The sequence below is a fragment of the Chanos chanos genome, chromosome 6 (genome assembly GCF_902362185.1).
Source record: "Chanos chanos chromosome 6, fChaCha1.1, whole genome shotgun sequence".
NCBI classification, from domain to species: Eukaryota; Metazoa; Chordata; class Actinopteri; order Gonorynchiformes; family Chanidae; genus Chanos; species Chanos chanos.
The window spans coordinates 15,195,211-15,206,843 of NC_044500.1; the positions used below are offsets into that span (position 1 = coordinate 15,195,211).

The following is an 11,633-nucleotide window of genomic DNA, read 5'->3' on the forward strand; positions in this document are numbered from 1 at the left end:
AAAAAAAAAAAAAAATATTCTCACAGGGTATATAGTTATGCATGTATATCCACAAACCTATTCTTTTTGGTTGTATGAGAAACTCATGGTTCACAAGGTCTGTTTTTCATAATATTTATTGAATGCATTCAACAAGATAAACTGTCATTGTGTTTTCCACAGGTAAATGAAATCCTTGGATTTAATTAACATTTTTTCTGCCCTTTTTTATTTACTTGACTTTGTTTTTACTGGCTTTTTTACATGCAACATGCACTATATAATTGAACAGCATGGGGAAAAGGATAAGTGTCCACAGATTGTAAGATCTAGTCAAGACTTTGCTGTGTATATGATAATGCCCTTTGTATTATATTCAAACAGTCTTATGTATGATATATAAAAAAAAAGAACTTAATTGACTTGCTGTGGGCTTTTTTTTCTTCTGTTCATTACTGCTTTATTGTTTCCAACATTTCATGTCTGTGACCAGGCAGCCGTGTGTTTGTTCACACAAGGAAACCTCTCAACCCTTGCTCAAACAGTTAGGAGGCCTGAAGTATACATTTTTGCTCATTTTGTTCACATCTCTTGTCATCTTAAGGTAAATCCTGAGATCTGATGTATACATGACATATCTAATGAGCACATGAACGTGTCTTATTTTAAGCAAGTTGACAAAAGTTCACTTTGGAACTTGACTGATACCACACATTCCCTTCCCTCTGTGATCAATGCACAGTAAATTGTGTTTTAGCTGGTTAAACAGGAAAGGTTTGAAATCAAATTTTAATGAAAACAAGTCTACGAAATGTGAAATTCACATTGGCGACTGTTCAGCAGAAAGCGTTAAACCCAATATGAGTCGTAATATGACATATTCACTGCGCGGCTCGTTGGTCTAGGGGTATGATTCTCGCTTCGGGTGCGAGAGGTCCCGGGTTCAAATCCCGGACGAGCCCTAGTTTTTTCCACGCAAAAGAAAACAGCAGCGTGTAAAATGAACCAAGGATGTAATGAGCAGTGAACCTATCTGATCTGTAGGAATAGCGATATACAAAGAATGTACAAGTAATTAGCATCCATAGGTCATCAACCAACTGGTAAACTACTAGTCAGATGGCGCTGAGGCCTGTTGTTGAAGCACGGAAAGTATCATACATTACTGACATCTGCTGGTCGATTAAAGTAATGGTAGCTTAATTTCACGTCAATTCGCGTGTTCTTGGAACCTGAAAGTGTTACTATTGTTATTATTATGCAATTACTAATTAAAGAGTTTAAATCGGGCGTAACAGACAACATCTGACATTTAGTATACTTGGTGAAATACCATTTTTTTCCGGCTTGTCACTGAGAGTCCAAACTAAAGCCAAACACTCAGAATGCTGAATAAGTTCGCTCTGGATCAGCTGGAGAGGCCAAGTCGCCGTTATAAGATCAGGCACAACCATCTAAACACAAAAGCAGGTCATGAGTGACAGAAAAGTCAGAGGAAACAGATTTTGAATGAGTAATATTCAGCACAACAGAAAAAGAGTAGGCCGATTTGAGAGCCATGACATAAACACGCTACTTCGGATATCTGTGACAGATGCTGAACCGGTATCTCTCTGACCGTGGGTGCCTAAGAGGGTTCAGGCTAACACCCGTCGAAACTTACACCTGAGGCATAATAGCCATCGAAAAAGACTTTCGTGAACTTTCATTCTTACAGAATAAAGCGATGTTTGTGGTGTTAGAGTTGAACATTTTTATATATAATTAAATGAAACCGTGAATATAAAACAGTCACTAACAGATCAGAAGTCTTGACAAATCTTCTTTAAGCTTAGAGGAGATCCTCGTGGTTGCGTTTCTAATATGAATTAGCCATCTGACATAAACTTCAGCAATTGTTACCTTGAAAAATAAAAATAAAGTTAAAGAGTTAAAAAGAAATGAGAATGGAAACAAATGGTTAAAAACACGTGGTAATTAGAGCGTATAATGTCTTATGAGTCAGGCTTTAGATGATTCCGTGAGATCTGAGCGTCACGGAGTCTCAGGCTCTAGAAAGACTTATTGGAAGGGTCTTGGTGATGTCGGGCACTTTGCCGTGGACCTTAAGAGCAAGTACCTGTCTGCTGCTAAACTGATACTGAAGGCCACAGGCATCAAGACACCACTAGTCTCTAGGGGGCATTGAGATGTGCCCCATCAGAGACAGTGAGACAGTGTATTAGCTGGATTTCCTTGTCCTCAATCGGAGCATTAAGCACAGCTCACAGGGCAATAAGGACAGGTAAGCCACAAAATAAGGAAATGTATCTTTAAATAAAAAAATAAAACTCAAGCGTTTTCTTAAGTGTCCTGAAGAGGGCTGATTTTTGTATATCTACAGCAACTCTAAAGCAAAAACAAGCAGCAGTTGATTTATTGTGGAAGATTTTTTAGTCATGAGTTTCTTACATCAATGTTTATTTTTTACTGAAGATTTTCTTTTGTTTTATAATGACTGAAGATATCCACTGTGGCCTATTCTGCTGAATAGTTGTTTGTGTAAGCTGAATGCACAAACACTTTAAATTGTCAGAAATGTACTTTGATGTTAGATACTGTTTCATCCCTAACAGTAAGAACATAAATTACAGACACAGTACAACAAGAATCTGCAATGGACTGGTGACCTGTCCTTGGGTGTTTCCCTGCCTTTTGCCCAGCGAGTGGTGGCATAGGCTCCAGCACACCCGCGACCCTAATTAGGTTAAGCGGCTTAGATGATGAAAGAGTGAGTGAGTGAGTACAACAAGAATTCACATGGAAGTGACAGTTGTGACATAACTGTGTTGTGGTCAAGGTGACTGAGAGAGGGCTGTGGACTAGTGCAATTGCACATGTCACCGCTGCTGTTATTTCACTAGGCAGAAATGCTTTAAAGTGGTGGAGAGGCAAATCATACATAAAATCACACTTTAATCATGTTTCTGCTTTGTAAAGAACACTGTCGCCTCTTGAAATTTATAAAAATAAACTGGCTGTGTTTTGAGGATTATTTCAGTTTAAAGTTATTTCACAAAGTAAGTGATACTATTGCAGTGATAGCTTGGGTTTAGGTGGAACAATACTATTGACATTTAGAGCTGTCAAAATTCTTATTTGTTTAAGTTTCTCTAGCATTGTGATTTGATTTGCTAAATATATCAAGACCAGTCCTCTTTTATCAAATTAATTTAAAGAACTGATGTGTCACATCAAGAGAATGAATGACCATGGTCAACACATTTACTGGACTGCATGAGACAGTTTATAGTTACTTTTAATTTAATGTATGATCAGTTTTTATTACCAGAATCGACCTCAACACTGAAACCATACATTTGTGCTGAATTCTTTCATTTCCACTTTGACCGCCTGATTAGTTTGAAGAAAATTATTGATGGCGTATGTGTAACAATCGTATACACTATCATAATGACGCTATACAAATCATTTTCATGTGCAAAATCTCAGTTTAATGTTCTATGAATATGGATTTTATACGTAATAAACTAAGTGCCCAATCTCGCAGTTCAAGTGAAGGTGTGAAAATAAACTACTTACAGCAGCATAATGTCTACCTGCTCAGCACTTGAATATTGTTTTCTTCCACCATCTTTAATAGTTTAGCCTCGTTCCATCTTCCTTCTTGCAAATACTGCAATGCATTGCTGTGGACTAAAACAATAATCAGAGTATATTCAGAACATAGTGCAAGAGAGGATTAGCTGCATAAATGTTGAGGTAGGAAGGAGAAGGCATTACTGCTTAAATTTGCTTTCTTTCTTTCTTTTTTTTTCCTGAGAGATTTTAAGTTCATATTATATCCACTGATTGTGGTATGACCATATTTATAATAATATATATGGAAATATTTATATTAATCCGTTTGTATTTCCGTTTAGAGTATCATAGTCTTGCAGTTAATGTTTTAAAAAAGCTTCTCTCAAGAGAGTTGGCGAGGACTGAAAAGACGATTTAACTTCATTATTAGCTCTGTAAAAACCTTTATTGTTTCACCTCATAAAGCATAAGAAATTGTGGGCTGAATCATGTAATTTTTTACGTTTCTTATGCCTGGCGCTCATTTATAATACCAGACAGGTCTTTCACCCCTACAGTCAGAATGACTAGGGGTTAGAACTTTTAAATAATCTTTCTCTTGCCATTTTCACAGAACAGCGTAATTATTCCTGACATCATCCACACATCATCAGCACTCTTGCAAAATATGTATATCTGTGCATTTATAAATATATATATATATATATATATATCCTTCAGACATCCATTAAACATTATGCCCACTTCATCCTCGTTATTTTTACACGTTTGAACTTCGTGTCCTTCTCCGTATTGACTACATGATGCTATTAAGACTCACGCCACTAGATGGTAGGTAAAAGGGAACAGCATAACATTATCCTAAAACAGACATCAGTGATACTAAAACTAGCTTTAACAGTGATTGAGATTTCTCCTTACTGTAACTCATGAAAATAATCAAACGTTCTCAACTTCTGCTCTGCCCCCTGAACAATAACAAATGACTCACCATATATCATTGGCACAAATACAAACAAACATCACAGTTCGATTAAAGCAATTGGTTGTGAAAGAAGTACGTAGCTTTGAATTTTAAAATGAATTTAAATTGTATTGAGACATACATTCGAGACGGATTTTCAAGGCTATAAATAGTTAAATGAGGGGCGTCTCCTTCCACCGTACTGCCCAGACGCTGACGGTTGCAGGTGATAGTTCACTCTGCAGGACTCGTAGACCGCAGAGCCTGTGCATTTGCCGAGGATGCTTGAGACGTGGGGTGGGGTCGCTTAAATTTGTCGATGAAATTTGCTGAACTGCAACTTGCCTTTTTGACGAAATGTATCGCAAGTGAGTCATATTTCGTGGCTTGACATGTTTCTCTTTATGCAAAGCCCGCAAGTTTGATTTATACAGTGTCGGGGGATTTTAGGCATCTTGGAATCAGAGAGATATAAAGGAAAAAAAGACTGTTTCGCCCCGAAGACAGCACTATACACGGTTGAGGAATTTGTCTGTTTTAAAGGCGGAATTGGACCCTTTTTGTACGTATTACACATTTTTATCTTTGTCAAAATCAGTGCTTTTTTGGCCGTAATCAATCATGGCATGGCCCTGCATTACGAGGGCTTGCTGCATTAACCGCTTCTGGAGTGAGTTAGACAAAGCAGATATCGCCGTGCCTTTAGTTTTCACTAAGTATTCGGATGTAGCCGAGGTGCAACATCTACATCCCCAACCTAAGCAAGTGAATGTGCAAAAAAGGACAAAGCCAGTCACCATAGAAACTCAACCTTCCCATAGTGTTCCGGATGCGTCGGCTAAAGTACCTCATCCAACCGATGCCGCATCGACTCAAGATGGGTCAAGTGCCTCAGTGATGCGCCAGGATTTCAAAGCGTGGAAAGTGCGTCCCGAACCTAGCTGCAAACCGAAGAACGAGTATCATCCATCTGAAACACCTTTCATCAACGAGACTCAGTATCAAAAGGACTTTAAACCGTGGCCCATACCGAAAAAGGGAGATCACCCTTGGATTCCAAAACCCAGCCCCACGACTTCTAGTCCGAAGGCTCAGGGCAAGTACTCAAAGCTAGAAGATGCAACAACTGAAGTTGAAACTGGTGTTGAAAAATGTGAAATTGAAGACAAAGTGCAAGAAAAAGTTATAAAGGAGAGCAAAAAGAAACAAGTAAAGAAAGAGAAGGATACCGAGAAGAAAGCGGAAGATGTTTCCTTGGAGGGTACAGGGAGGTCAGTGGCAGATGCAGTGAATAGGCAAATTAAGCAAGAAGTGACATCTTTGAGCTCTTATAGGTAAATATTTATCTTCCCTATACTTGTGTTGTCTCAGGTATTACCCATTATGCAACCACACTGCCCTTACATTATGGTTTAAAAACGTCCCATTGAGTCTTTATATAGTAACAGTAATTACCTGTGAAGACAATTTAGGTTGCACTGGATTTTTGTAAATTTCTGTATTTGGTATATCAGATTTAAAATCAGTTTTGCTTGAACTTTCCGACGTTTCAACAAGCAGACAAATAAATGTTTTATGGTTCACGTGATAGTTGCTGCTGCCACCAGAGCTTGATTGTTTGATATCGTATTTCCGCCTTCTTTGGCCTGATCATCCGTTTGAGATTACAGCTGTGCTGCTGCTGCAAGAGGACATTGATTTTTTTTCCCCCACTGTCTTTATTCTTGCAAATAGTATTACAAAACCAGTCCAGTGGCGGATGTCTCAACCAATAATGATTCAGATGTCTCGATCGATAATAAGGGAAAATTGTGCATAAATGTATTGCAAACTTCTCATTCTCATCACTCTGATATTATTTAATATCAGTGTAGCTAATTCATGTTTCCTGTAAAATGTTAAGACAGCAATGCTGACAAGGCATGTAATTACTTCAAGCAATTTGTTATTCTGAAAACTGAACAATGGAATGCACTTGACAATTGGACCGACACTGAGGTTTAACTTACCAAGTACTTGTTCAGCAAAAACTGTGCTGCCACCTCTGTGAATGTATCCGCGTGGCCTATTTAACTGAAAAGACTGAAGTAGTGTCAGACTGCCCACTTTCTTAGCTCAGATCTGATGAGTCATTTCTGCTTTTTCTGACCATCTATGAGTAAAATGGCTGCATAGCACATGACACCTAATGAGAAAACTTTTTTGAAGTAAAGTTGAAGTTTCACAATAAATTTGTTGTTTAAATTAAATAAATGTTTATCATTAAATTTTAATGAAAATCATTGTCTAAGCAACTGAGCAAACGTTGGTAGTGTAACCGTCATTGTTAACGAGCTTCACGTTTTTGAACTGAATGTCCTGGCTACGCCCAACAATTTGAGAATGGTCACATATTTTTGTAAAACACTACAGGACTTTGATAAGATTATTGAGATGAACATTTTTCTTTACCTCACAAGCATTTTAGTACCGTTGAATGTGCATCACATGTCTGTTTGCTGGAGCTTCAGGATAGTAAAGCCAGCTATTCACAAATGAAAGCTGAGAAGTTTGGATACATGGTACTTTGCCTACATTAAAGGTATGCTCTTGTATTGCTGTGTGCTGTTTCAGAACTGAATTCAAGGCTTACACTGGTGTTAAACCAGTTAAACCAATAAAAGCCCAAAGTCAGTATAAACTTCCGGTAGAGGAGAAGACAAGCCTGGAGACCAGCTACAGTGCCACCTTTAAGGGGGAGCAGACCAAGTCTCAGACCACAGATAACAGGCTGATGGAGCGCCGGAGGATACGGAGTCTATACAGTGAGCCAAGCAAAGAGTCCACTAAAGTAAGTCAGCTGCACGGGGATGTCAGATAATCATAATCTATGGTATATGAATATAGGCTGAACATGTACTCTAACCTTGTCAGGTGTCCATTGGACCTGGGTGTTAAAAAGGCTTAGAGTTACAAACATCCTTCTAAACATTATTTCGTAAAATAATTTGAAATTAATTTAATGAGGTGTGATATGTATCATATTTCATCATATTTCATATCATATTTATTTTAATACTCAAACGTAAGAGGGTTCACATCTTTCTTTCTTTCTTTCTTTCTTTCTTTCTTTCTTTCTTTCTTTCTTTCTTTCTTTCTTTCTTTCTCCCTCCTCCTCTCTCTCTTTCTTTTTTGGCATTTTGTGTTTGTCAGGTTTTTTTAGAGGGTTGGTAGCAGGACTGATCCATAATGAGTAATAAGACACAAAATGCAAAAAATGGAACAAAAAGTCTGAAGTAACCTAGTACATGCTACAAAATCAAGAAGTCGACCATATGGAGTGTCTGCATGCTTTGTTTTCATGTAGCCCTTCCCTCTTTCACCCTTGTAGGACTGTTCTGAGAGTGACAGCCGCTCAGTTCTGTAGTAAGGTGTGTTTTTTAGCTGTTTGAAAGGCATGATGGACAGCTTGGACTATTTCACAGCACAATAACTGCACTACAGACGAGATGATGAAAACACGTTGCCCATCAGTGAGCTCTATTCAATCCTTCTGCAGAGTAATAAGCTATTCAGGTTCACAGGTTTATATTGTATGTCCATTTAACTGAACCTCAACAATAGTTTTCCATGCACTTTATGTAAATTTGATTCTTTCAAAACCTTTCAAAGTCTTGGCTGATTTGACTGCTGTACTAATGAATACAAATAATTGGATAGTGAATTTATTAGTTTTCAGATCCATAGTTCCAGTGTGGTGCCCCATGATAATAGCCTATACAGTGTACTGTAAGTGAACAGACTGACAGATGGATGGTGTTGTAGAGCAGCGGTACAGCATGAGGACATTTGTACATAATGTACAAAATGTACAAAATTAGTAAATCACATCAGGAGGATTGAATGCTCAAAATTTAACCACTGTCAACTTAGGCTTATGCACCATGACAATTTACAGCACACAGGCTGTTTTCTTTGCATGATACAGTGCAGTTTTCGGGCCCTATTTTTTATTTTTATTTATTTATTTTTTTTACTATTGTGAAGCAATGCAAATGACTATTGGAGGGTTATTTCATTAACTGCCACCTGGTACAGCACAGACGGACACAGCTCAAATCAAGAATGCATATACCTACAAACATTGTTAGCAGGCAAATTAATTGAACAGAAGCCGTGTGCTGACACAAATGATCATTTAGAGGATTGAGTTTTATGAGATGAAGTCATGTAAGGGCATTATGTACAGTGGGTAAAGGGTAGAAAACCAGACACAGTCTTAAAAATACTGTAGACAAAATCGAATAAATAAAAATCTTTTTATTTCGGTATTTTGTTTTCACACACAGTAATATCTTAATTAAGATAATTGAGATCATGTACAAGTGGGGGAAATGACTTTGTAATGTGTTTAATGTTGTTTATGCATCACTAAGAATTTTAGACAGTTTTTGGCCATGGTCAATTTGTCCCCTCTGTTGTGCTGACATTGTCATCTGCATCTGTGATGTTAAAATAGGGCCCAACAAGTAAAATTAACAATTCAAGATAGTGCTATATTCTACCTTAGCTTCATGTTTTAGATACTAACAGGAATGGAATACCACTAACAAAAAATAATTCAAACATGTTGAATTATTTGAATTGGAGTTTTAAAACATTATTTTGATGTTTCTGAGACAGTTTTATTTGTGTGTGCCAGCCAGTGATGTATCGTCTGAGTTTGTACATCCATGTTGGCCCCACCCTCTCTGAACATACTCAGTGTTGAATCAAAGTATGATAAGTCTGTGTCATTCTTATGTAAATATGATACTTCTCTTCACGGGTGAGCAAAATGATTAACATACATTTAAGTCATTCCCTTAAAAATAATAATTAATTATCAGCCACTTCATGAATCTCTAAAATGAAGTTAATTGTGGCGTTTTGGTGATTAGTTGGTCATTTATGCACAGAAGCCGAGGGAATTGTGGGATGTTTTCTGTGGTGTCTGTGGTAGCAACTAAAGTTATCGTCGCTACATTTTGCATCAGAAGAAAAGAGATCAAGAGTAAACACATTTAATAGGTAAAAAAAGTAGATGTGTTTGCTGAATGGAAGGCATGGAGAATACAGCTGAAATGAGTGAATATGAGCTATTTACATTGTAGTTTCACTTTGCTAATACTGTGGTTATGTTAATGGACCACGGTGCCAATTTTACAGCTATGTTATTTGGCCATCATGTCAGTCGTTCTGGTTATTGATAGGCTGCCATGTGAATTGTTTCTGGTTATATTTGGCTACCATGCCGGTTGCTCTGGTCATTTTATAGGCAGTATAAGTGCTTGAGCCTTAGCCTTAGTTGTTGAGGTAGTTTCCAAAAATACTCTATGCTGTGTTACAAATGTCCATTCACCCACTATATAGTGTACTATATGGTGAATCAGCCATGAGTGCTGACAGTGGTGTTGACTACTCTAGCCCAGTTGCTAATGACGTTTTGTTGGGTGTGAGCGTGTTCCACTAGTACTTCATGTAATGAAATCTTCACTGATATCATGAATACATAAACACTCCTTTGAGCATGTTGTGTATACTGTGAGTAAGTGTATACAGTAAGTCTTGTATGTTTTTCACCGTTAAATAATGACATTGACAATATTCCAGTATGAGGATATTGCACCACCACCTCAGGTCCAAAAGCTTTGCATATGAGCTGAGCTTGACTTGTGTTGTGACCTCATTGGTGCCAGCAAGCAACTAGAGGCGTTGGCAAAACAATTTTTTTCTTTTTAACTTTTTTCTTGTTGGAAATTTTTTTCTTAAGTATAGACAGGATTGTAAAAAATCATTAATGTAAAACTAAGTTGTTCCAACTTTTACGTGATTTGTTTTGGTCATAATGCATAGAGACATAGAGTATACTCAAACCTTCATCAAAATTCACCGAAATGATTTATTTGAAATCTAAGGATCCAGGAGAGCAAAGATGCAGTTAAAAGGTAACATGGTATAAAAGGTGAGAATTTCATTGACTTCATTGTCTTTTTTTTTGCTTCTACAGGTGGAGAAACCAGCTGCTTCACACTCTAAACCAAAAAAGACAACAAGCCATAGCAAAACAGTGAAAAAGGCTAAAGAGAAGCAAATTCCTGGCATCCAACCTGTTAAGAAGAAAACCTCAGTTAGCAACATTGAGTCCAAGCCAGAGGGGGGAGTCACCAAGAAAAGTAAAGAAATAATGAACAGACTCGCTGAGGGGAAGGATTAAAAATACTGCTACGTCTGTGCGAGTGTATGCGCGCGTGTGTGTGTATGTGTGTGTGTGTGTGTGTGTGTGTTTGTGTGGAGAGGGGGAGTAAGTAGGTTAAAATATGAAATAGAGGACTCACTAATCCTCTTGTTCAACATCCTGCTTCATCATAGTCCTGTTTTCTGCCTCGTAGCTAACTTAGGTCTTAGGCCTGAGCCTCGTTAACGTGACTTTGTCTTCACTACCACTGCATAATCCATAATGGATATGTCCCTGTTCCGCATTTCCCCCAGTCTCTTCCTCCTCTCCTTAATCATTCATGACCATCTACACTGCAAGGACTGGAACATTGTTGCATGTGGTTACTAAGCAAATTTAAAAAAAAAAAAAAAAACCCTCACCAATTGTAGGCTGTTTTGTTTGCATTTTGAAGGAGAAGCTTGGTATGTGAAAACAGAATCTATTTTGAGCTGACTCGCATTTGAACATATTTTGTTTGATAAAGACATAACTTTCATTGAATTACTACATCAGTCACTCTAATTAGATGCAATGCAATGAAGAATCTCTGCTTCCAATTGCTTATTCCATAGCAAATAGTAATTCCCTCCATGTTCATATCCTTTTCTTATTAAAGAGTGGAACAACAATGAAGTATATTCTACCAAATCTTTCAGACTGCATGTTTAATGATTATGTAGTAATACATAAAGATCAGTGATTCTAAGCAAAGAACATCAAGTAAGTAAAACCAGTATAAATTGCACCTAGTGTGTTAGCTGCTGTTGAATAAAGTCCACAGCTTTCATTTTCAGCCATCACATAAATGATGCAGCAAATTAATCCTTTAAATGTTGAAACAGCAACGTGAGTCTTTGTCCTTCAGATCGT

The 11,633-nt window shown here is 37.5% G+C and overlaps 1 protein-coding gene and 1 non-coding gene across 2 annotated transcripts; both read left to right on the plus strand.

Moving 5' to 3' along the window:
- Window positions 1-869: 869 nt before the first annotated feature.
- On the plus strand, window positions 870-941 carry trnap-cgg (transfer RNA proline (anticodon CGG)). The gene has a single exon. It is a non-coding gene; the product is annotated as a tRNA-Pro (tRNA).
- Window positions 942-5,146: 4,205 nt separating this feature from the next.
- map6b (microtubule-associated protein 6b) lies at window positions 5,147-10,760 on the plus strand. Its single transcript, XM_030778658.1, has 3 exons — window positions 5,147-5,859; window positions 7,139-7,355; window positions 10,554-10,760. Exons 1-3 carry the CDS (start codon window positions 5,147-5,149, stop codon window positions 10,758-10,760), a joined length of 1,137 nt encoding a protein of 378 aa, XP_030634518.1.
- The last annotated feature ends 873 nt before the right edge of the window (window positions 10,761-11,633 follow it).

Excerpts from the sequence above, each read along its gene's own strand:
- map6b (XM_030778658.1), top strand. The coding sequence starts at position 5,147 with ATGGCATGGCCCTGCATTACGAGGGCTTGCTGCATTAACCGCTTCTGG. Across the intron at positions 5,860-7,138 it reads ACATCTTTGAGCTCTTATAG|AACTGAATTCAAGGCTTACA; the intron begins GTAAATATTTAT and ends GTGCTGTTTCAG. Across the intron at positions 7,356-10,553 it reads CAAGCAAAGAGTCCACTAAA|GTGGAGAAACCAGCTGCTTC; the intron begins GTAAGTCAGCTG and ends TTGCTTCTACAG.